Below are 26,366 nucleotides of genomic sequence, written 5' to 3' on the forward strand. Positions count from 1 at the left end.
GGGCTAAACGGAGCCCGACCCGATCTAGAGCGCCCCGATCCGGGGTATAAATGGGTCTGCCCAGAGTAGCCTCGTGGAAGGAGGCAAAGCTAGTTTCGGGGACACGTTCCTGACCCCGCGTAATAATTTTATCCGGGTTGCAGCTAGTCCACCGGCTCCTTGCTTTGCCGAAATCTTTGCGACGGAAGAGGCTGCGCGCCATCCACCGTCCCGGGCCTACACAGAAGCCAACCCTGCATGTTTCCATGGGACTTGCTCCCCACCGGCGTCTATAGATGCAGCGCACGATTTGACATTTCCCATGCGCAGGTAAGCAGTATAAAACACAATGGAAAGAGGCAGGAAGGTTACAGCAAAAAGGGGGGACACTATCCCCCAGAACCCTTTAAAAACCAACCCCAACCCAACAGGCTCTGCTCGAGCCCTTGTAAACAATTTGCTCTGGTTTAAATGTCTTTTCGTTTTGGCTCAAGCAAGGCTTCTATTCCCATCTGTCATGGGTGCTTTAGCTGAAATTCCTGCATTGCGAGGGGGTTAGCCTAGATGACCCCCAGGCCAGGGGTCCCTTCCAGCTCTACGGTTTTATGATTCCAGTGAATAAGTATATTGCATTCATTTTTAGAATTCCTTGAACAGAGACTAGGAAACGCGGCGGCCCTTGAAGGTTTGGCTCGTGGTCTGGTTTAAGGCTGCTTGCGATCACTTACCCCGGAGTAGCCCCATCGAAGGCAGCCGAGCTAGTTTGGAGGATTCTGACCGCGCCGATCGCCACAGATGTACGGGGGGGACCCAAAACCGCTGGAATTAACTGCCTTTTAAAAGAGGGGTGAACGGGAGACAGATACGAGTCTGCTGGCAGGTCCTTGGGTGGTTTGCAAAGGACTCCTGGCTACCAACTGCTGAGCAGCAGCAACGAAAAGACTTGCCCACCCCCTCTAAATTATGCTGCCGACACGGAGGGATGTATGGATGCGTTGGTGGGTGGACCGGCCGCGAGCTCCCATCAGTTCTGATAAACTCAATGCAGATTCTTTAATTCTAAACGGTTTGGCTTTGGCACCAAAAGAAAAAGTAGGTCATGCAAGCCTCACGTCTGTCACCCGCTTGCTTTAGGGACAGTTCGAAGCGAAATCGGGGCACGGTAAAAAAAATCCTCAAAAGCCAGCGATGCCTTAAGGGACTACTCCGTTGTATGAAGTCGAAGCGGCGTCCTTCGTAAGAAGTGGAAGCGGTGTCAGTCCTCCGTGCACCAAATATTCGATTTCTCTCTTTCCCCTGCGGACGTTTCCTACTAAACTTGTTTTCGTGTGCTCGCGCGCGCTTTTCTTTATTTCTTTTTTTTCCCTTTTCAGCTGGAAATTCAGGTATTTGTTTATATTTTAGATCTACAGTTAAAACAAAACAAAACAAAACCCGAAGCTTTCCACACACAGACACACCAAGTAAAGGGTGTCAAGCGCTTACAGACGTTAGGTGGAACCGTGCCAATTTGCCTTCAGGAGTGGAAGGGGAAATCGCTTCCACCACACGAAAAAGCGCATTTCAAAGGAAGAGGAGGGGTGGGGGTGGGGATACTTTACAAAATTACGAAATATAATTAAAATAACATTGGGGGGGGGGGAATTCCTGGACGGGTCTTAAGCTGCGATGAGCAAACCGCTTAACGCGAAATATTCGCCCCCCCCCCGCTGCAATGAAATGAAACTACTCCGGAGCAAAGGGCATAGCAGCTGGTATCTCTGGGGGCAAATTCGGATCCACTCCACTTTTACACAGACTGCGAGGGAGGCAATCCGCTTAAGGAAAAGGGTCTCTCGTCTTCGCAGGGGGAAGAAGAGGCAGCGGGCTCACCTTTTCCGTCGCGAGGCGAAGCGCAGGCACGTCTTTGTCGTCCAGTTTACACACAAACATCTGGTTGCTCTTCCAATACATGGCACTGGGCTGGGAGCGCTCCTCACATACCAACTCCAGAAAGGACGGAGCCCCCACTCCCTCCCTTTCCGCGCAGGAGAAAAAGGAAAAAAGGAAAAAAGCGACTTGGGCGAGTTTCGAAAAGTATCAAGGAGAAGATAGCCAACGCCCGGCCCTCCTCGTCGGCCTCCAGTCCTTGCTCCCCCTCGTCTTCTCCGCTTCCCTCTTCCCGAGCTCCCTACCCGACTCCACTGATGTCAGACCCTGGAGGGGGGGAAAGTTTTGTTTTCAAGTGGGTGGAACCTCTTCCCGCAAAAGCCTCTTGGCTGGCTGCTGGAGCCTCACCTCCTCGTGTAAAACCCGCCTTCTGTACATGTTCAGATCTTTATCGCTACAAGCAAGCGCGCTCCAGGGAGCGGGTTTTTTAATATATATATATGTATAAAAGGAGAAGTGTGTGTGTCGGGGGGGGGGGAGAGAGAAGCACAGGAGTGTGCTAACTTTGGATTAGTCACTTCACCTCTCTCTCTCTCATCCACTCACCCACCCACCCTGCTTTCTCCCCTCCTCCTTGCCAAACCTTGCGCTTTCTATGTCCGGGGAACCCAAGCCAAGGTGGAGGGCGCAACAGGCAATCGCGTGGCTTCCACCATCCTTAATCGCAGCAGCAGACATTGCATAAACCTGGAGTAAAGAGAGAGAGAGAGGAACTGCGTTGGCCTCAGACGGTTCTTTATCACTGTGATAAACGCCTCTGCCATTAAGGGAAAGCGGTAGAACATCTGAGCAACCCCAAACTCCGATTGGGGAAGAGAGAAAAGAATCAGATCGCGGGGAAAGCTAACTAACTTATAAAGTCTTGCGCTGGCGGGGTGGGAGGTCGGCGGTCGCGGAGTGGGAGACTGCCCCGGACACCCCCTGCTTGCTAAATTCGGTTTATCTCTCTTAGCTAGAGGCGCGACATTTTCTTGACAGGGTGGAGCAGATCTCAACAAGGGCTGCGACGTCCCAAAGGACCGCTGCACCTTACAGCAAGCGAGCCCGTTTCTGTCAAAGCAGGGGGCGACAATCCGGTGGCTTCGCGTTGACTGTTTCTCGGAAAGCGTCGCAGGCAAGTCCCCCCCCCCAATGTGTCATTCATCTTTTTTAAAAACAACAACAACACCTCTCATCTCTTTTCTCCCTAGCCGCAAGGGGAACGGCCAGCGATTCTGGGATCGGAAGCTAAAACCAGATTTCTCCGTTGCTGAGGTGAGTTACCACGTTTATATTCCGGAGACCGGGATTCTGATTTTTCCAACGTAGTGTCTGAACGTCTGGGTATTCTTTCAGCAAGTTTTACTTCAGATTAGCCAGTCCTATTCGAGAGGTCAGAGGGAAATGAAATGAGCACCCAAACATGCATGATCTGATAAAGTGGATTTAAGTCCACAAAGGCTTGGAGAGCATAATAAATATGACAGGTCTTTACGAGCTTCATCTTGAGTAGGGAGAAGTCCTTATAACTTTTAGTCAAATTTACTTCTAGTTACGCGTGCAGAGAATTCTATCACATCTCATCCTTATTTCAAAAGTAAGTCTCAGCGGATACAGTGGGGCCGATTCTGTAGTTACAGCCTCTGGTTTAGATCCTGAACATCTTAACTTGACAGCAGGTTGGGCTGCTTGTCCCAAGCAAACGCTTTTGTAGGATCGGCGAGCTACACCTTGATCCTGTGCACGTTTGTTCACCAGTCAAGTCTAGAAGGGCTCCCTCCCTCCCGTGGCCGCAACTTTAGCCAGAGCATCATTCCTTTCCAGACCACAAACAACCGCAGATTCTGTGCAATCCTAAATCGCCTCTCTCCTCCTCTTCCCCATCTGAAAATCTCTCCTCGCTATGACCTCATGGATGGAGCTGGTGGTTGTTTGTAGATTTATTTTCTTCTCTCTTTTTTTGCCGCGTGCCGCGTGTCTTTCTTCTAACCGGGCTCATAAAATAGATACCCGGGAAGGCCGCAGAGGTGCAGACAGTGCTGCTCGCGAGTTAACTGCCACGGAGTCCATTGGAGCTTTTATTCCACAGCAAGCGTGCCTAGGATCGCAACCCCATAGCCGCGAAATAGAGAGCAAATGCAGAGAGACCCAACTTTGGACGAGAACCACCCCCCTTCCCCCGGGCTTGGATGCCTCTCAGAAGTTAATGAGACGTTAAATTGGGAGACAAGTCTCCCTAGGAAGGTGAGTGTGCTTTTCTGGAATCCCGAGGCTACAGCCACTGGCGCTAGCTAGAGCGGCTGATCCAAGCAAGTCGCGCGCCGGCGGGAAAATCCGCGGAGCGCAGCGAACCGTGGCTCTCAACATTCCAGGCGACAGTAGCCTAGACGCGTTTGGAGGGATGATCTCAGGACGGGGCAAACCGGCGCGCTGGCCTAGGCGCAACTGATTGAGCCTGCTGCGGGAAGAGAGAGGCAGACGTGGGCTCCGGATCGACGTTAAGTTTCCAGGGCTGCCGGCCAAACTAGCTATCCCCTCTTCTCACCTCCCTTTCCCCAGGGTTTCTTTCCATCATATATATATATATATATATATAGCCCCTACCCGGCCACGTTCACCATCAATCAGGTTTGAGAAACAGAATCTTCATCCAAAATTTAAAAATGGCTCAGCTTGCTGTTGTAATTAGCTCGGCATCCTATAGAAAACATCTGCCCCAAATGTGGGCTGTCATTCGCCAGCCTCGCTTGGTCAAGCCCCCAAAAACCCAGATTCCACGATCTTTCCCGACATATTGCAGGACGAGGGTGGGGGAGTTAAAAATGCCCCGGTAACCTGGACAGGGAAGAGGTTATTGCAGGTGATACAGTGTCTCAGTGGATCATCACCATCTTTTATGCGACGTCCTTGCTTTCCATTTAGGAAGCTGAAAGAAAATATGCTGGAAGATATCTTGCTCTTTATTACAAAATGCGCAGTTTGCATTCAGTCGGACTTTTATTTATCTGCTGTATCACTTTTCACTCCCAAGACTCGCTGCCGGTTCATCATCTTCCATCGTTTCCATATTTCTTCCATTAAATCACCCTCTTTGTGGGTCTGCTCTTGTTTTTGAGGCTATTATTAGCCTCCTGCCATGGCTCGAACGCGAAGCGATGGGAGGACCGCCAAAGCTCTGATTCACCCGCTCCATGGCTCCTTCCCAGCAGTATTGGCCATGCAGCCCTCTCCACCCATCGCGGAAGTCGTATCGGCACTTCCGGAGGAGGGCTGGGGGGGGGTTGGCATTTAACACCACGAAAAGCAGGCTAATAGGTCTTCTCCTTTGTGTCTGAATGAGAAATGTGTCTATATGAGACGGTTACCCTTAAACAAGGGGATGCAAAATCCTCACACACACAACTGAGCGATGTTGGTGATGTTGCCGTTGCCCTCCTCCACTGTAAGCCACAAACTTTTTGAGTGTGTCTTGGGATCGGATTGAGATAACTCCATACTTGGTTTGGAGGCTGATTTGCAATAACCCAATAACCTTCCTGTTACTTTGGCATCCTAGTGTACCATACTCGCAGTGTACTGCCAAAACATTGGCCTTGAAACTCAGCAAAAGAATGGGGATTGATTTGTTTGTTTGTTAAGGCACTTTAACTAACTCACTCAGGGGGTTGGATTAGATGATCCTCGGGTTACCTTCCAACTCTACGATTCTGTCGCCTGGATCTTCTTTTGCCCATCGCCCAGCAGAGTAGAAACACGTGTTTGGGGCCTTCACCTGAAAGGTGCAAGCAATTACAGCCCGGGCAGGAGCCTCCCCGTTTCCCTGGGAGGTCTCAGACTTCTTTAATCTGTCGAGAAAGGACTAATGACTGGTGCGGGACGGCGAGATCGGAAATGAGATAGAATCAAGGGAAAATAATTTGGACACCAGGAAGCCTGCATTTAAGCTGCTTAGAGAAGAATCGTGCTTTAATTTTAGGACTCCGCCTTGGGCTGCTTTCTCTCCCCTCCCACCCACCGCGGGCATTTCTGGGGGCACCGTTAACCCTGTAGGTGCCTAGAGTTGTCGTCTGGTTTCCTTGTGTTGGGAAGAGCTTTGGTGCTGCCACCAGATACAGAAACGTATGTCTTTTATCTGTAGCAATCCTTATGCTCGCCACCTGCTATGACTACCCTGCAGTCCGCTCTGCCCACTGACTCCGATTCTGTGGTGATTGCTTGTAAGTATGTATGCAAAGCATCGATCCCCAAAACACCTACGTGGACGTAAGTCCGTCCGTGGAACGTCACTGCAAACAATTCTGCTTTATCTGACTCTCCCCAAGACTTGCTTCAATCATTTCAGAGACGGCCAACCATTCCCAACAAGATCTCCTTAATTTCTTGAGTCGTTGAAGACATATTAGCAAGCAGTAAAGGTTTAAGGAGATTTGAGGGGTGCTGCCGAGAGAGGTTAAAACAACTCGGTTCGTTTCTTCCGCAGGGTTTCTCTTCCTCTCTGTCCTCGGATTGCCCTTTCTTATCTGCAAATGATAAGGAACGTCTGCAAAAGGTTGCGAAGCCTGCTTTTAGCACCGGATCAGTCCACGATTTATACAACAACAACAACGACAAAATCTGGTTGCAAGTGGGGGGGGGGGGGTCCCAGCAGGATTGTGGGGAAAGTTGCAAAATCTAAAGTAAGCGGAAGATCTTTCAGCAAAAAGTTGCAACCTTAAGTCCTAGGGAAATCAGTGACAAGATTCAAGTAGTATGAGAAGATATTGGAATCTGCAAGACATTTCTGACTGCGGCAAACCTTTCCTGAATTCTTCCCATTCATTAGGATGATTGCTGTGGATTTTGTGCAAGAATTTGGAAATCAGCGTTCAAAGTAACAACCTAGAACATTTAAAGCATGCCCGGATGGCACTGCTGTTGTGTGCTTTTGCCTTTTTCTCATCCTTTACCGGTTTACTCTGATGTAGATCTCATTATGTGCAGTGGAGTTTGTTCCCAAATAAGTGGCAAGGCAAGAAAGAAAAAAAGATGGAGGGGTTTAAAATGCATTTCCATCCTGGTTCCTACCTAAATGCGGAGGGAAAGCCTGCAAGAAGATGACAGGACGACCTTCTAAGGTCGAAAACCACATTGCCGAACGTGTTGAAAACCCGATGGGATCTGGAAAGCGGCGTTGGAAAGCCTGCCCCGAGATTTCCAAACAAAAGTTTTGTTTTCTTCTTCTTTTCACTGTGCTTCGTTTTTCACATGGCGCAAGATGTATTCTTGTGGGTATTTCTTATTCCCCAACGCCCTCCTAAAATCGTTCGGCAACGTGGGGAGAATTTGGAAAAGCAATGGCGTGCCAGGGCCCGCCTCCCTACAGAAATAAAACCAACATTAAAACAAACGCACAAAAAGTCTTGAACGTATTCGTTAATAATAAATAATAAAAATAAATAAAAATAAGCTTGCGTAAATAGATTCCGATTACAGTGGTCAAAGTATATCAGGTCCAAAGGAGAGAGATGGAGCGTGGTCTTTACAACTGGCTAGTGCCCAAAACTATTCCATACTTTTGAAATGTATTTCGAGGAAGGGAAAATAATGCCAAAATGTAGCGAAATCTTCTACTTTCTCCCCAAAGCGATATTCAGAACCCAATGCATCTAGAAATCATGTGGCTAATAGTGCATCTGATGGCCACTGGTAAACATTTACTTGAAAATAAAAATAATTCAGAGCAATTGTACGCCCGAGCGAGCGAGCTTCAAACCGTAGCTCAATTCCAGGCGTTTGCCGCTGTCCCCAGTCACAGATGCTGTAAAAACTGGAGTGGGAGAGAGAAATCTGATGAAAGCTTATCAGTTACAGTTGGTTGACAAGGAAAACGCTGCTCACTCGAGGAATGCTAACTGCACATTGTTGCTGTGCGCGCGTGCGAACACATTGTTGATAGTCCTAAGAAATTATGTAGGGAACTTGCAGACTCTTACGGTTTGTGCTTTTGAGTTGGGGTTAGTTTATTTTGAAAGTCGACTAAAATACATCTCCGTTGTCCTAATACTGAATTGGACAATTTAAGATGCCATCTTTTTATACCTCCCGCTCTCATTTTTGAAATTCTCTATCAAGTGTAAACAACAACAACAAAAGACGAGGGAAGAAGATAAAAGAAGGGGAAAAAGGAGAATTTCCCTATGGTTGGGAAGTGCGAAAGTGCGTGGGTTGTGCGCGCATTTTCATATAACGTAGGTCTTTCTAATAGCCTTCAGCAATAATTCTGAATGCTGAAGAAAGAGGAGAGAATACTGAATAATTTGGGTGGAATATTTTTGCATATTGTTTTGGCTAGCTCAAATCTTCCAAAATGCAGCAGACGATACTTTTCGGAACGGGTGTTGGGGCGGGGATGCAATATTCCACCCCATTATATTTTGGTCTGACTGCAGCTTTTTCCTCCCTTTTGCAATAAAGGCCAAAAGTATACCTTTTTTGTGTATAACGTCTTCGGTCGAGTCAGTTGCAAACACCACTGAAATTGTCAACCAATACGACTCCCTAACATCGTTTAACTAAGGACTAAGAACCAAGTCTTTAGCTGCCCTGCGCAGCCCGATCCTAAGCAGCGTTAGAGGTGCCACTGAAATCACAGCGCGGCAACTGCTACTAATGTTCGTGTTTTGAAGCTCTTGTAAACGCAGGTTGGGCTTTTCGTTGTGCGTTTCCTAGCCCAGCTCATAGGCTGCGTTCTCTGCATCCCGTTACCTACAGGGGTAAATTCTCTTTGTCGGTGAAACTTCGTGCCTCAGTGAATCTTGCACTTGGATATTTGTTGTTGTTTTGGGAGGAAAGGCCTCCTGAGTCCAGCTTTCGAGGCGGATTACATAGGACTGTAGTAGTAGTGCATGTCTTTTCCGAAGTAAATTCCATGGAATTGGTCCCCCCCCCCCAATGAAAAATCTGGCATTAAAATGAACAGGAGCTAATGGTATTCCTTCGAATCGTGTGCAGGAGTCGTTTAATTGGGGGACTTTATTCTAAATAGTCAAATGATGGGTTGGATATTGATAGGCAGAAAGTAACAGTACTTTCGCTTTCCACTGGATCCTCGTGCAATATCCAGTGTTTGGAGGTTTTAAAATATTTGTTTACATTCTCTCTTTGTGCTTCTCTAGAGACTGAAGGAAAGTCTCCAGAGACTGAAGCAAAGGATAGGTTTTTGTTTAACCTTTATTCAGATTAGTTTCTAGGAAGATTGGTTCACAACATTTGCACTATAATGCTTAACTCAGCACTATAGTGCTTAACTCAGCATGACCACTTTATTGATAAATAAAAACCAGTCCTTTCTTATATATAAGCTTTATTTGGCACTCCGTTAATTGCAATGGAATTCACTTAGGTCTTATAGCCCAATGTAAAATATACAATCCCATCATTTGCAAGTTTATATTCAGCAGGGAATTCCACTGAATTCCCTGGGATTTCCACTGAATTCCAATCTATACATACTAATGGCACAATCCTGTATGTATCAACTCAAACGTCAATTCAGTGAAGAAACTTACTCCCAGGTAATTGTGTATAAGGTTGCAGCTTAGCTGTTATGTGCCGACAATTGGGCTGCCTGTGATGCAAATAAGTGATAACAAAGACAAAATAAAACGGTCTCTTTCAAAATGCCTAACTGAACAAATTAGGGACTTCTGAAATAAACTCCCTAAATCCCATTGCCTGTGTAATTAGACTGCAGTATTTCCCTGTTGTGTCCAACATGAAACCCACAATTCTGTTGCAAAAGTAGTAACAGTGCAAAGCAATGCATATTTATTCTGAAGTAGAATTTACTCCCTATTAAATGCGTTTATGATTGTAGCTTAGGACTAAGTAAACATGCATATGATTTCAACTGTGAATGTCCTCAAATCTGTACCATAGGATGAAAGCAAAAGATGTGGGATTCTCCCATCTTAGCTGTTGGTACCACTCTCTCTTTGCTGGAGCATCATAATAATCTCTGCTAGGAGAAGAAATTGTGTGCAAATGATGCTGTGTTGGTGCTGAGATGTGCACAAGAGTCTTATATAAGTAATGTCGTATAAATGTCACGTAAAAGCAAATGACAGGTAGGATTGGGGCCTAGATTTAGAGCAAGATATAAACATGCATTGCCATTTAGCTGAACTCGTGGCAAACCAGGATTATGCTTCCACATGGCAGTTTATTGAGGACTCAGGGCTGATCATGCATGCAGGTTTTGTGCAGAAGCCACATGATGTTGCCCTCATTAAAATACCACCTTATATATTCCTCCCCATTTATTCTAGATTTATCTTTTCTGGGGGTGGGGGGACTGATAAGGTTGACTACCCCCCCTAACAGAAATTCTGGATTAAAGGGTGGTGGCAATGTGTAGCAGGGAAGAAAATATGGGGTGGCAGTTGGATGAGGATGACTTCATGTGGATGCTGGGGGCGGGGGGGGGGGGAAGGAATGCTTGCATGCATGAGCACTACAGAGTCCATAATAAACTGCTGTGTGGAAGTGCCCTGAGTCTAGATTTGCTGGAGGGAGCAGGTGGTGCTCAGATTTGAAACCAGTCTGTAGTGTCATAGGTTCTATCCCATAATAGATAAAATAATAATATAGATTCTTTAAGGATACGCAGGCAACTTTTCACTTACCACTGAGCAACCACAGCCTCCCTGCCTTACAGAGTCAAGCCACCCTTCTAATTGGTACTAATTGGTGTAATTGCAAGCTCAAGAAAAATGATGGAAAGGAAACAGGTGAAGGAGAGAAGTATATCTGCATAAAGCACCCAATCCAGATTAAATTAGTGTGCTTAAATCTCAGCCTTACGTGTATTTACTCAGAATCAGTCCTACTAATTTCAGCTGGTAGGTACGTGTACATAAGACTCCATCATATATCCCATTGAGTTAATAGAATTGCGGCTGATGAACTTTCACCAGATTGTTTACTGGGGCAACCGTATTTATTCTTCCCAAATTGCAGAGTGACTTTCAAAGTTTTCACAGTATGTCATGACTTTTTAAAGTTATTTTTCACCAGCAAAAATAATTGTATAAAAAGCAAAATGTTAACATGAAAGGCACACTGCTTATATAAAAATATTTGTTAATCAGTGGTACAGGGGATGGGGGTGATGAGTGATGAAGATGTGTTTGCTGTGTTTGTGTGTGTGTATGTATACATATGCATACTGGCAATGACAACTTGTTTGGCCCCCTTTTGTGAGCACGCTATGGGGTGTCTAGATTTCCCATTTCCTTCATCCCAAATATGCCAGGAACTCACCCCCAGTTCTTCAGGGCAGATTAAATTTGTCATCCCTATGCCAGATAAATTTTTTCCTCCAACCAAGTTGTGTAATAAGTTAACATATGAAAAGACAGGAATGTAGCCATTGTCTAAACTAAACCATATTTGATGGATGGGCCCAATGATACTTCTCCTGGCAAAGGTATATGTCTATGTGTGGGGTGGGGATTAGTTTACAATGATTCAATGAAGCAGGCAGTGGAAAAACACCACACCAGAGAATGAAGAGACATCTGGGGCTTTAGCCAATTGAAGGATGGATACAGCCCTGAATCTGAAATTTAGGATAGATGAAAAGGAAAACAGATCTCCTGCATCTTTAGTAGTAGTGGGGAGTTGAGTCTCCTGAAAGAATTCCCTCTTCTGGACAGCTATTCAAGCGGAAGATTCCTGTCATCTTTATTTAAATTATTTTTAACGTGGCCACTCTACTGGAGTTGGATAAAATGAGTTTTGGGAAGCAAGAGATGTAATAATGGACAGGCATTAAGAACGGAGAAAAAACCTGGCTACCTATGAGACAGCAAATGTCATTTGTTAAGGATGCTGGGAATTGTTGCTCTGTAAACTACAGTTCCCAGGAACTTAAATGTGCTTTAAATGTATGGTGTGTACACAACCAGAGTCCTACTAGCAGTAGCCTAGGTGTGTTTTATTTACCTGCCACCACAGGGACTGTTTTGATTCATTACAAATTGGCTTGAAACACTGTGTAGTTAGAAAGTCACTGTGATGTAGTGGTTGGTTCAGGTAAGAAATGTGGTGTGACTGAAATCGGCCCTAACCGTTTGGTTGTGCTTGCTGGTGCTGATGGGAGTTGTAGTCCAAAACATCTGGAGGGCCTATTCCAGGGTTAGAGTGCTGGCCTGGGACCTGGGAGACTAGGGGTCAAATTCCCACTCAGTCATAAAGTTGACTGGGTGAACTTGGGCCACTCGCTGTCTCTCAGTCTAATTTACCTCATAGGGTTGTTGTGAGGGTAAAATGCAGGAGAGGAGAACAATGTACACCACCTTAAGCTCCATGGAAGAAATGCAGGATGAGAATATTGCTGCTGCTGCTGATATCAATATAGTTAATGTGGATGGGGCACTGAAGTGAGTTGGTTAACTTTGGACTGCCCTACACTCCACAGAGGTGGTGTTCCTATTCTAACTATTGTCATGCACTCTGAGTTTGGGATGTACACTCTGTCTTGCAGCAACCAGTGTAGTAAAATGTAGTAAAATCCAGACTGGCTGAGGCCTATTACAGCTACACCAAATCTTGAAGCTGCTTCAGCCACAGAGGCCTGACACCCAGGACCAGTCCAATATGTTTTGGTGCCTAAAACCAAGGTGGCACCACTTTCCAGAATTCCACATATAGAGACAACTGGCAGTTGAATCTTACTTCAGCACTGAATGCCTCCATTGCATTTGAGGCAGCAGGCAAGCTTAGGGAGTGTAGGGCAGACTGTTTGACAAGGCATTTAATGTCCTCCAAGGTTTTGTTGGCAGTCCCCCCCCCCACCCAGTATCCTCACCCCACCTAATGATGTGGATGGCCCTGCTAATAATCAGGAATGGGAATTTGGAAGTTTGCTTGTTCTGGTGTACAGTATTGAGGCTAGGGACACAGCATGGTCAAAGGATACTTGCATATGAGAGAGGTGATGTTGCACATTGTGCCACATTGTGAATAATTTTTATCCTGTCTTTCTACAAAATAATAAGACAGCAAAGATAGCAAAGACCATGCATGAAACCAGGTAGTCCATATTTTCATGCAAATTACAGCTGGAACAGAACCCTTTATTCCAGCACAGAAGAGCACCAATTATTCCTCTCCCATGGGTTGGCAGAGTCAGTTCAGTCCTGAAGATACATATGTCACTGACAAGCTGCCACCTGCAGCTCAGTGATTCACCATGAAGGGAAGCTGCTGACAGATCCAGCCTCACTTGACGGTGGGTAACTCAATAGCCCCAGCAGCAGCAAAGGAAGAGAGTAGCTTGGAGTTTATTGACCACTGGAGTTATGCCACTAATGGTACTTAAAATCTGAACAGCATTTGTTGCCTAACAGTGGCGTCACTGGTATGGCTACTGAGTTCCATGTGGCCTGTGTGATGATTCCCCCCCTCCACGAAATCATTTATTTAATTAGTTAAGACAATTTCTATACCCTTGATATATTAAAAACATAGCTAAGCAGCACACAACAAAACTAAAACAGCACTAATATGACAAAAATGCACAATAAATTCATCAGTACTAACTACTAAAAAGTACAAAAATGCAACAAAGTGTTGCATACAAAATGTAGCATACAAAATCTAGCATACAAAATGTTGCTGTTGTTCTGTCCTCACTGGGGGAGGGAACTATTCTCAGAGGACAGGTTTCAAATATCCATGCTGAACTTCATCGATGGGAGCCACTATCCATGCCTACATCAGGCTGTGTGAGCAACTGAGCCACAATCAGGTAAAGTGAATAAGAGGATTTGAGACACAGGAGAAGTTTATCAAGTTGGGATGCCAGTATGTTGTCCCTCTGTGCACTTTCTAGTGTCTGCCACATCTCAAAGAAGAAAAAAGGAAAATGGAATCTCCCAGTGGAGATTTCATTCCTCCCCTTTCATCACTGATTTGCTACCCAGCTGAAAGGAAGACAATGGCTGCTACCTGATACAGAAAGGATTCATATTGACTTACCCAGAGGAAGTATACTCTACTGTAGGAAATGCAACAGAGAGCTGGGATTTCCCCAGCACTGCAAAGCTGTGCAGGGATACTTCCATACACCCCTCTTCACCATACATGGGAAGCTGAATAATTTCAAAGGTTAGGAAATTTTGTGCATCTGTGTGCATTTTGGGCTCTTTCATTTTGCAACTTGTCTACCCAGGCCTAGATAATACTGATATTGTTTGTTTACTTCCTTTTGGAACTTTGTTCCACCATCTTGTTAAAATGTTCATTAGCTCACACCAAATTGCATGATCTGATATCTCCAACAATGCTAGTTAGTTCCTCTTTAAAACATCCTGCTCATTTGTTTGAAATAACAGTCAGTACCGCTTTCTCAAGTTCACATTAGTCTGGACAGTTAACAGCTTTCTAAATTGGTTCCATGCCTTGGTTATGCTAGATTCTGATAAAGAGACTAACAGCACAAGTCTGGGCACAATTACTCAGAAGCAAGCCTTGCTGTCTTTAGTAGGATTTCCTAATCAGGAAGTGTGTTAAGATGTATGTTGTATGTTGGCATTCGTCTGTGTCTCAAGACACAATGGAGTGTGCCTCTCGGGGGGGGCAGGGGCGGAGTGATGTCAAACCACTGTCTTAGCAGCACCAAAGTGACCTCCCCAAGGCACAAGCCTGGGCATTGTGCATGAAGGCCCTGGGCTGCCCAGACAACAAGACCCCACTCTCAGCCTCACTGATGTGGTCCAAAGGAAAGCAGAGCAATACATTTGGCACAAGCTTGGTTGCCAGTGTTGGAGGCATACTAGGTACCATCTAATCATCTTAGGGACTCCAATCCACGTTCTCTTTTTAAGCTTGCTTCCAGCATTTTTAATACAACTTGCTCTATTATGGCTCCAGTTCTAAACACACTTATTAGGGGATGTTCAATATTAAATTTAGCAAGAACTAAAAAGCATCTAAGCATGCAGAGTGAACCTTCCTCCCAAAAAATATTCACATAATCAGAACACTCTCAACTCTCCTATGTGTGGGATAGGGTATATGGATGACAGCTCCATAGGGTCAGCCTTGTTCATATGTTCTTACAGACCAGGGTTTCCCAAACTTGAGTCTCCAGCTGCTGTTGGACTACAAATCCCACCATCCCTAGCTATCAGGACCAGTGGTCAGGAATGTTGGGAGCTGGAGACCTAAGTTTGGGAAACCCTGTTATAGACAGATTCATGGAGGATATAGTTCTTGGCAGATTCTATCTATGATGGCTATGTTTTATCTCCATTGTCAGAGGCAGTATGCTTATGAATTCTGGTTGCCGGAAACAGCAGGAAGGAAGGGGGCTATTGCACTCAGGCTCTGCTTGTGAGCTTCCCATAGACATCTGGCTGGCCCCTGTGATAGGAGAACACTGGACTAGATGGGTCTTTGGTCTGATCTGACAGGCTTCTTCCTGAGGCGTCATTTTACAAAGTAAAGATGGCTGCCAATTTCCTAAGCATAAAGCAAAATTCATGTTCCATTCTACAGAAAAGAACATTTCACAACTGATGTGTCTTACTTGGGAACATGTGCACATGGAAATTCCTATTTAATTTTCAGTTTAAAAAGAAGAAAGGTGGAAGGATCTGTTGCATGCATGCCTTATTACCCTATCGGTATAATGTGCCTTTTGACATACTAACAATATATTATTGTCTTATGTTATTACGTGTTGTAACCAGTATTTATTTGCAGTGAAGTTGGTTAATGAAATGCAGTATGCATGCTAGTTTGCTGAATTTTGTTTTACTGGAGGAAAGAGAAGTTGGTAAAGAGAAGACACGTTAAAATTTTATTCAGAGGGAGGGGGATGGAGAAGAGTAATCGGTTTAATTTCCAGGTAAGCATATAGCTGTGAAGTAACGGTAGCCAGAGAGAAAGTGAGGGCTGGAATGGGCGTGAAGCAGGACCCCTAGCCAGGCCACAACAAAGGACTCAGGCGGATTTTGCCTGTGGCTTCAATTCGATTCCCTGCCGTTTATCAGATAAATAAACAGGACAGGTTTTTGTTTGGGTTTTCGCTGGCCTGACCGAGGGAGGTCCAGTCCCCTTGGGGCGAAGGAGCACGGATCTTGTGAATGACGCTTTGGGGCCTTCTCAAAATGCAAAGTCGCTTTCTTTAGACAAGCGTTTGTGTTTCTGTAGGCTCCTTTTCTCCCTCCCACTTTTTCCTTTCCTTTCCTTTTTTTGTGTGCTGGCTCACCGGGCGATCCAAGCAATTACTTCATCATCTCCCACCCAAGCAGCCAGCAGGGCGCTCGGCTCGCTCCAACGACCCACGTTTAGGAGGAAATAGAAGCTCCACGGAGTTCAGTGGGGCTTATTCGCAAGTAACAGCGCATGGGGGGAGTGTAGAAAGACAGGCAGACATAAAGAAAATTCTCCAAAGTATTAAGATTGGTCTTTCGGACCGGGTGGAGGAATAATGCATGCGCCTTTTCTTAAAACCTAATCTCTCTTTTTCTCCCCATTTTTCTGTTTTCTTCCCCCTTTCTCTGTGTATTAAATTCTTCCATCACGCCTGCTCAGTGAAAGAACTAACATTATCCAAATATCAAGGGCCCTGATGCAGCTTCTTACTGGCAACGTTGCAGGCACCTTAAAAACAACAACAACCTAGCATAAACTTTGAACAGTAGCATAAAGAAGGATATGCTTTTTTAAAAAAGAAACCCAGCCAGACCTCCCTTCCCCCATGTCTTCTTTTCCACGCCAGTGAAAAGCGCCTCCTGTCAGGCCTTGGTGCGGTGCGATCCTGCGTCTGCTTACTCCAAAGCTAATTTTACTGAAGGAAACGATTCGTATCTGTTTTGTCTTCGATTCTTGCTTTTACAAGGTGCAGACGGCTATACAGAGGGGAACGGGGAGACGCTCTTTCTGCCATCCTGCCGGATGGAGCCCTGCGCAAAGGTGCGCACCGCACCATGCCGAGTTGGAAAGAGAGAGGTGGAGCCAATCTGCCCCCTCCCCATTTAAAATTATCTCATGCCTAAAGCATCCTGACAGACTTATACAGCAGCAGAGGGAAATGATCCCTTCCAGAACTAGGATTTAAAAGTCAGAAAATATCGTTCTACCCATGTCTATATCTGCGCGCACCCAGAGAGATTAGCAGTGCGCATGGTCCTTTCGAAAGTGAAATGAGCCACTGAATAGAAAGAACGCTGCCCCGAAGAGTTTACAGTGGAACAGCGCAATCTGTTAAATCCTATTGAGTTCAGTGGCATTTCCTGCCAGGTAAGCGTGTATATTGAATTCTAGTCTAAATCTCGATCGTGTGGGAGTAAAACAATTACAGAATGAAAGGTCCAGCACACCTAAAAGGCAAGACTAGAAATGAAGAAATGCCTTTAACCAAGTATTAAAATTGCAGTATTAAAATTGCAACAGGCAAGGCACCCTTGTTACACCGAACTCTTCCTCTGGTTGTGCAAAGCGTGGCGATGCTGAGAGTTGTCCGCCCAGTGCTCAGAGGTAAGTAGGCATAGGATGGCAACTTGAGAGTTGAACCCAATCCAATCCCACTCAGGCGTTCCACACTGAAATCAATGGGCACGATGCTGTCCACTGATGTCAAATGGATCTGCTCTGAACAGCACTTAGTTGGCTGCAACCTTGGGTTTAGGTTTCCACCGTGGTTGCTCCCTCCCGATCACACACTCACACAGATTTACAAGCGAAGCTCCACATTTAGGGATAATGCACGCTCGGAAACGCGGCGGAAAACCAGCCTCTTGAAAGAGCTGTGTGTTGCTGGGGAACCAGTCATTTGTAGTAGATCCTCTGGAGGCTCTGGAAAAACAATTCTCGCTCTCCTCCTCCTCCTCTCTTTCCCCTCCTGCTCACAGGATTCCCCGATCTCTTGGGGTTTGCCCTGGCCGGGTCTCCTCCACAGTCTGGTGCGCGCTTCACTTGGTCCTGCTTGGACAAGAGGGCTCCGAGTGCGGTTCCGGCTGTCCATCCATCCTTCCTTCCGCCTTCCCTGCTTCGCCTCCCCGGCAGCCCTCCAGGGGAAGAAAGGATTGGAACGCTTCCATCTCTCCTCCCGGATAAAGGCCGTGAGAGGTACCCTGTATCTTTTCACTCACACCCACAAAAACCTCCATGGCAACGGGGCTCTTCCCGCAGGACACCCTGCGCTCTCTCCGCCCTCCGGCTGCAGCCGGAGCCAGAAAAAAATCAGCAACGGAGGCCGAGGAGGAAGGACTCTCGCTCAGCTGCTCTCCCGGAGCCGCTTGGAATTGGGCTGCGCCGCTATTCGAAGCAATCCCCGCCGCTGCTTCCCCAAACTGCTCATCTTCAGCTTCTTGGTGGCGGGTGGAACTGTGAGGCTTTCCTGCGACTGGATAGGGGGCAGGCAAGAGAAAGGCAGCCAGGCCCTGGGATCTCCTTTAAAAGTTTTTTTTCCCTTGCACAGAATCCAAAGATGGACTTATTAGGTTCTTTGCAAACTGGGCCTCCAGATGTGGTTGAATTCTACAGCTCCCATGGATCCTGCCCACTGACCTGGCTGGCAGGGGCTGATGGAGGTTGGAGTCCAAAGACATCCGCATGGCCACAGCACCCTCCACCGTTGCTCTAAAATTCACTGGCTAGGAATAGAGGAAGGTGCCAGACCATTGCTCCGTCTAGCTCAGGGTTTTCTACTGGCAGCAGCTGTCTAGGATTTAAGGCAAGGGACAGCTTTACCTGGAGATGCTAGTGATTGGAGGTGGGGAGCTTGTGCATGCAAAGAACAGCAAAACCAGAAGTTGGCCCTGGGGGAACTTGACAAATCAGTGGTCTCCAGCTTGTATTGAACCACCTTCATTTGGTGTGAAGTTTGCAAAATCTAATTCTCCCCTCTTCCCACCACAGTTTCAACAAATTGCGACTTTAGCTTGCTTATTCGCTTTCTATAAATGAAGCTTGATTTCAGCAGAGTTTAACCCAACACAAACAATAGTGATTGTAATTTCAGGTTTCCATGCTATTGACTGCGTGGAAGAGAAAATACCTTCTATTGAACATGGTCTTGAAAGGAACTGTGTTATTTCTCTCTCTCCCCCCCCCCATTTCTTCCATTCTTCTTTTTTTGGTTGGGTGGTTGTGTGGTTAAATCAACCCTACAATTTCCCCTGGAGATGTTGTGTGTAGAATGTAGTGTTATGATTTTATGTTGCCCTGATACCACCATCAAAGATGGGTGGGCTGTTTATCCCTAATACTTGTGTTAAAGTCCTTGCCAAAGAAGCCAAGGCCTAGTTTTACACACACACACACACACACACACACACACACACACACTTCACCTTCAGTCATAATAATTCCATCTGATCCATGTGGTGGCTGCTGTCCAGTTATTTAATAACTGGAAGAGGAGTTAAGAGAACAAGTGAAAAACCCATTCACAACTCCACCAAAGGAAAGGATGGTTCTTGTGTTCTTTGGCTTCTCTAAAGGGACATATTTTGTACGTATACAGTCATTTCAGGTCTCATGACTTGCATTATACCCATGAAGGAACAACAGCACAGCAAGTAATTATGGAACGGAGGTTTTTATACATATATAAAAAACAGCAACACTATATGACATAAACAAGAAAAACTAAATACTTCCTTCTGGCCACCCTGGGAGACAGAGGCAACTCCAGGGCAAAACAAAAAAGCACAACAACCTACCTCCAAAACCAAGGCAACCAAGAAGCAAATTAGATTTGTTATGGACTGAGCTCTGTTATTATCTTCCCCCAACAGAAACAAAGTTATGTTTCACATTAAAGGCTTGATCCTAAACCTATTGACTTGGAATCAAGCCCTATTGATTTCAACTGGCTTTATGTCCAAATTTTAAGAAAGGTATGAAGAGTTGTACTGTCCCCATGTCTTTACCGTATCTCTATGAACACTACCAGCCATTGCTCCTTTTGGATTTCCTGCCTGCCATGCAACAGCTAAAGCTCTATAAACCAGAAGTGGGGAACCTGTGGCCACACAGAAATTGTTCCCATTGGCAGCATGGCCAATGGCAATAGATAATGGAAGATAGAATCCAACAACATCTGGAGGGTCGCAGATTCCCCAGCCCTGATCATAAGAGAGTGGCACAAGCTGCCAAACTGACTTGTGTCAGAGGTTCTGTGATGTCGTCAAAGAAATGGTTCAATAGGCAAATAGGTGAACCAATCCACATTCCTTGGGGACTATGTCAAACAAAGACAACCCTGGATGCCACAAAGCAGGGAAGACAGAATTTGAATTTGGGAAAATGATGCGATTATGTTACTCTGTAACACCATGTATGTTGATGCTGCATTTAAAAAACAACAACCATTATGCATGAGAATCCTAACACACATTTTTATATGTAATTCCATTATCTTAAGAAGTAGCTACGTGGTTGTAGTTATAAATGGATATGCTACAGGAATGTTATACAATGATGCCTTGTACAATCAGCTAAATGTAATGCTTCTATGAGATTCTTTGAAGGGTGTGATGGAGTAACTACTATCACTTGCATAATTTAACAGTGATTATACATAGCTCAACCTGACAATCCACATATCCTAATCTGGCAGTGCATAAAAATGGAATATTTATTATGATAGTGTTAGTCTCAACTTGACAGAAACATATTTGTTTCTAGACCAAGTTGGCAAGCCTAAGTGTATTTTCTAGTGTAAGTTCAACTGAAAACAATGCGACTTATTTCTAAGTAAATTTACATGGTATTGTGCCATAAACTGTAATGTAAACATACTTAACTGGGAACCTAATCCTATTGAGTTTAAAGGGAATTACTATTATTTTTAGTATAGGCTTGCATCATAACATGGCAAATCTTGCATTATCTTGTGCCGACATCGTCAATAAACCTCATATTTAGAATCTCAGAATACTGGACACAATGGTCCCATGGCCTATTACAGCCTCTTAATCTTGTGGGTACTAGACACAGAGCCTTATCTGTGGTGGCCCCACACCTGACAAATTCCTTTCCCAGGGACATATGTGTGAGTGGCTCTAGAAAGAACCTTCAAGGCTTCATAAAAAATTCAATAAATCCACATTTGGTTGGAGCACTGTCGTTTGAATTTTATCTGTAGCTGCCCATTAATCAGAGGATTGTTGGATTTTATTGTGGTAGGGGGAGGTGATCTTATGTGATTTTATTTTTAAAAATTGTGAAGTTCCTTGGGAGGGCTATGCTGAAACGTAGCTTGGAAAACTTTTAAACCAATCAATAAATTCTACAAAATGGTTTGGACAGACAATAGTGAAGAACATGTATGGTATGTAGGCCTCACCTCTCCAAGGATCCTGTCTACATCCTAGGGTTCTACAAGCTGAAAGGTTTCCATTGCGACTCAACAAGCAGGGAATGAAGTTACATTCAATGGACCTATATCAACAAAGGCATCCAAGTCAGAAATAACCCAAGTGATTTTTTGTCTGCAAAGAGTTGTGCAAATTCTTCACAAAGGGCTATCAAGTGGTCCAAATTGTCTTCTTATGAGGTGGATCACAGTACGCCATTGACCAGCCCCAAAGGTGGGGATATTATTATTATTATTAATCTAATTAAATTTATATACCACCCTTTATTCGAAGATCACAGGGTGGTTTGCAACAAAAAAACCACCAAATAATTCTTTAATTGAGCTCTAGCCCATGATTGGTTGGGTTTGCTCAGAGTTTTCCACCAGCTTCACTCTAGTCTTCAGTCCAGTCATTTTATTGGTCACAGTTCCCTGGAAAACCAGAGAACTCATGTTGGCTTTGTTCCATGGGAGGGGATGCTTGGGAATTGTGTGAACTGTCCTAATCATTTCTCCATTCCGGAAATTGACCAGAGCTTCATCAGAATCACCTGCCAAGGTGACAGCAAAGTCCCTGAGAGGCACCAGGAAACCATCTGGATCCATCAACCTCCTGGGGTGGTTCATCCTAATTGGTCCCCCATCCCTGCAGAGGTTCTAAGTCACAGCAAGTCAAAACTGCACCAGGTGGTGGTGAAGTCGCCACTTCAAATGTTACTTAAGTCTCACTGGGTGGACTACTCATGTTCAATCCCACACCTGTACTATGGGAATGGGGATGGCCTGCCTTAAAAGGCCACTACATTAAGCTGAAATATTATGATGGATTGTAAATCGTGATATGTTGTACTGAAAAGTATACTTCACCCAGTAAAACATTCTAAAAGTTAATGAATGAATGAATTAAATAACAAAAAAAAAGAGCAAAAGTCTACTATGGGGATGACTACAAGGTTACAAGTACTACAACAGTACAGACAAAACACAAAACAAAAAAGCATAAATATCATGTTTTATTTACAGAGTGCTTCAAAGCATACTATAAAAGCATCTAGATAAAAGAGTCCCATTTTCATCCTCTCTAGCTGATATTTCTGTCCAGCTGTTACTCCCAGCAGCTTGCACTGGTCGAAAAAGAGTCTAATTTCAGTAGGATCACTATTTGCAAGATCCTAATAATTTTAAGAACAACACTTTCAATTGAGACTCAAAGAAGCAAGCTGTGGATGAACTATCCCGGATTGAGAAGAGCTGCATTTTATTGTGACAAACAGGGTAGTGTATATGCACCCAACATCTCATGGATTTTTCAGTAATTCACCAAGATGTTTAGGATCATGCTAAATGGCTGCAATCCTGTTCCTGGTTATTTGGGAATAACTCCTGTGGATCTCACTGGGATTTACTTACAAGGAAGAAGTTATAGGATCAGGCCACATAGAAACGTCTGAGAAAATAGATGTAGCACTTCATATAATGCAAAAGGATTGAACAGATTTATTCTCTCAATTTTTTAAAAAATATATATTTAAAAACCCCCTTGCCTGTTTATTCCGTTCTTCCTCCCCCACCTTTTGTCAGTGGGAATATTTGTAACGTGCTTTTTTTCTACTGTTGTTGGGATCTTTTCGAAGCACATATGTTTCTGATCTAGATTCTGCAGTGCTTCTCTGCATTGCTAGGAACTTTTTACACTCCTCCTCTGGCTAAGATCATATGTTGCCCAGTTGGAATTTGACCCAGATTTTTACACATGCGCACGCGCGCGCACACACACACCAATCTGTATAATAAGCTTTAATTACTATACCTTTTGTTCTTGAGAGCTAAAAGAAGTGTTTTGCCATTTACCAGATAATATCCTGCTGGGGGCAGGATAATTATAATATTGGCAAGGACTAAGAAATCTCAACCGTTTAGAGATAACATTCTGGAAATGAAGTTACAATCTCAAGCAGAACAGATGATGAGAGTTGGGCGTGGCATGATAAGGGCACCTTGGTGCCTTTTGTCCCACTGTTCACTCTGGTTTATAAAATAATACCAATAGCCTGCTGCAGAGGTAATAGTGGGACCAGTGTAGACACAAAGGCAGTGATGCCTATTTTCTGCCATTCCAGATAGCAACACCCAGGTTTTCACCAAGTGCATACTGAACAGGGACCCATACCCAAGTTTCAGCTCTCTGGCCACATATACCAGTATGTTTATCTGTGTTTAAAAACACTTCTTTGTCACATTCATACCTCACATTTTTAAAGTGTAAAAAATGTATTTTACCACAAATGCATTGTCCCTTTGAAGTTTAAACTAGGGGTGACGAAGCTGTGGGCCTCTAGGTATTGTTGGACTCCATCTCCCAGCATCCCTGCCCTTTGGCCATGGTGGCTGGGGAAGATGGGAGTTGGAGTCCAACAGTGCCTGGAAGGTTACAGCTCTCCCAGCTCTGATAGAAACCCCACATTTTGCACATGATACAATCAGGATACATTGCTGTCACTTGAGGCTCAGGTGGCCTCAGTGGGACGGAGTGCCTTCCACCCACTCCAGCTGGTGGCTCACTTTTGCCATATCTGGACAGGGATAGTCCAGCATCTGTTCATCTATGCTCTGGTAACATCTAGAAGCTGCCTCTGAAGATGGTTCAGGAACTTCAGCTGGTGCAGAATTTGTCAGCCTGGCTGCTCACTGGGACTATAACGCCAATCCTGGCCCAACTGTACTGGCTGCCAGTTAGTTTCCAGGTCCAATTCAAAGTGTTGGTTTTGACTTATAAAGCCTTAAATGGCTCAAGACTGCAATACCTCAAGGGCTGCCTCTCCCTTTATAAACTGCCCCAGACTCTGTGTTCATCATTTGAGGTCCTTCTCCATGTGCCTCCTCCGAGAGAGGTTCGGAGGGCGGCAACATGAGAATGGGGCTTTTCTGTGGTGGCTCCCTGCTTGTGGAATGCTCTCCCCAAGGAGGCTCACCTGTCGCCTACATATCTTTAGGTGCCAGACAAAAACATTCATTTTCTTCCAGGCCTTTGGCTAGTTAAACAATCTATGGCCTATGGGGGAATTGTTTTTGTTTGTTATTATGCTGTATTTGTTTGTGTTTTTATATTGTAAAACATCCTGCGATCTTCGGGTGAAGGGTGGTAAAGAAATGTTGTTGTTATTGTTGTTGTTGTTGATGATGATGATGATGATAATAATAATAATAATAATAATAATACAACAATAACAATAATACAGTAATAATAATGGCTCCTGAGTCAATATACCCGGCCAATGCGCCCTCACAAATCCAGGCCCACACCTTGTTGGGGTGAGAGGAGAACAACAGCAATGCTGTCTTGCGTGGCAAGACCCTCAAGCTAACCCCCCATTAGCATAAAGAAATTCACACAGACACAGAATTTTTGTTTAAGGTTATTGGGCAAAAGACTATATCTGACTATAGTCTGCCCCCCTTGAAGGGAGTCTGTAAGGGTAAACCACCCAAAGGGAAACTGCTTTGGGGGAAACATGCCTGCATCTCCCCTGCTGTTCCCAGAGGCCTGACATGGCCCTAGCCCTTCAAGCGGACTTCAGGCCAGATCCAGGCCCTGGATTCCTTTAACGGAATACCCTTGAACAATAGAGGGGCAGGCGATGGCCGATCTCCCCTCCTCCACTCAACAATAAGCCAATACCTAACCGCCAAACCTTACAAAGTTGTGACGATTGCTAAGAGGTAGGTGAAAACCAAGTGGCCTGTGCCAATTCGCCAAATGGAAAAGTTCCTACCTGGTCTCCGACTCAAGATGGGCAACCAACCGAAGTCCAAAGCAAGGCCAAAGGACACTTAAATTAAAGGGAGGGTGGGCGGGTGTTCAGCAGCGCGAAGCAGGTGCTTGGCACACGTCGTGCTGCCACTTTTATACATCCCCCCACGATCACCCATTCAAATTGATTGGGCAATAGCCCTGGGTGATCATGGTGCCACCCTGGCGTGAGGGTGGGTGGGGGGACCAGGTTGAGGGCCTGCCTGCAACCAGGACCATCTATTAAGATGATCCCACTTGCTGAAAAGGAGGCATTCTGCAATGCATTGCTGCTAATTTCCCTGCTCCTCTAGAGGTGGGAGACCAGTGGCAATGCAGCTGCTCTGCAGGAATGCCCCTTTTGTCTGAGCATCTTGGGGGAGGTGTTCCACGAGGCATTGCTGCTGCTCTTCCTGACTTTGGCTTTTGGCTGCATCTTCAGCTTACCTGAATCTGAACTGGAAGTTGTTGTTGCCAAGGCCACAAAGGGGCAGCAACTGGAAGAAAATAAGTGGAAGTAGCAGCACGGGTTCAACTGGAAGCTCCTGCCCCCTGCAGAGCATTCTACCTAAGGCAGGCTGCTTCAGGTCACCTCACTGATGTGCCAGCCATGCTCAGAGCTCATCCAAAGGGTGGCCTTACACACTCCCTGTTCATGGTATATTGCAGAACTAGGAACACCCAGGCATTCCTTGGGAAAGGTAAATATTTTCTCTTCCAAGGACAAGTCTGTGGTCACTTGAGCAGGTGGAAACTAGACCAACACTTAAGGAGCACCAGTTCTGCTGAGTAGAATTTTTTGTCTGAAAAAGATTGGAGCGGGGCAGGGAAAGGTGACTCAGATGACCAATTTATCCTTGAAGTTGAGAATACATTACATTGGAGTGACATCAGGCTAAATGTTCTCCAGGAACAAAATATTCCATTGTCTGATGTGGGTGGTCTGCTGTCACCACGGTCTGGTATTCCCATACAAGTAGGGATAGGAATTAAAATAATTTGTGGTTTTGTGAAAGCATCAAATATATGGCTATTGCATTTATGTAAATACAAGGAGAGGCCAACAAGAATACATAGATGCATTTTGTTGTTTGTAGACTCTTCTGCGGCTGTTTCCAATTTATACTTTCACATACAAACTTGTTCGCACTCATGCTTCATTCAGATGCCTCGCCATCTTACCCACCTCCTCACACAGAGTTAACCAGCACTGCGATTGTGCTGCTGCCTCCTCAACAATTGCACCATCTGGTTCCTAGGCCTAATGTGTTGAAAGTTTTTGGTTTTATTATTTTAAAAAACCTTATGCTATTTGAACGCTGAAGAAATGGC

At 45.1% G+C, this 26,366-nt stretch overlaps 1 protein-coding gene and 1 long non-coding RNA gene across 6 annotated transcripts in view; one reads left to right on the forward strand and one right to left on the reverse strand.

The window, feature by feature from the left end:
* Nucleotides 1-2,309, reverse strand: part of LHX8 (LIM homeobox 8) — a 185,899-nt gene extending 183,590 nt beyond the window's left edge. The window contains exon 1 of one of the 4 annotated variants that reach the window (XR_014549733.1): nucleotides 1,852-2,308. Coding sequence is in view for 2 of the 4 variants with exons in the window: in XM_083621041.1 (XP_083477167.1) it covers nucleotides 1,852-1,932 (81 nt within the window). In the remaining 2 variants the exon portion in view is untranslated. Of the gene's footprint in view, nucleotides 1-707; nucleotides 1,460-1,851 lie in introns of those variants that run through there. The other 3 variants (XM_083621041.1, XM_083621039.1, XM_083621040.1) reach the window with 3 other exon arrangements.
* A 128-nt stretch (nucleotides 2,310-2,437) lies between these two features.
* On the forward strand, nucleotides 2,438-21,004 carry LOC310765702. 2 transcript variants are annotated; one of them, XR_014549750.1, is made up of 2 exons: nucleotides 2,438-3,162; nucleotides 16,471-21,004. It is a non-coding gene; the product is annotated as an uncharacterized lncRNA (long non-coding RNA). The 2 variants fall into 2 exon arrangements; XR_014549751.1 differs by having other exon boundaries at nucleotides 17,790-21,004.
* Nucleotides 21,005-26,366: the final 5,362 nt, after the last annotated feature.

The sequence above is a fragment of the Podarcis filfolensis genome (genome assembly GCF_964270895.1).
Source record: "Podarcis filfolensis genome assembly, chromosome: 6".
Lineage (NCBI taxonomy): Eukaryota > Metazoa > Chordata > Lepidosauria > Squamata > Lacertidae > Podarcis > Podarcis filfolensis.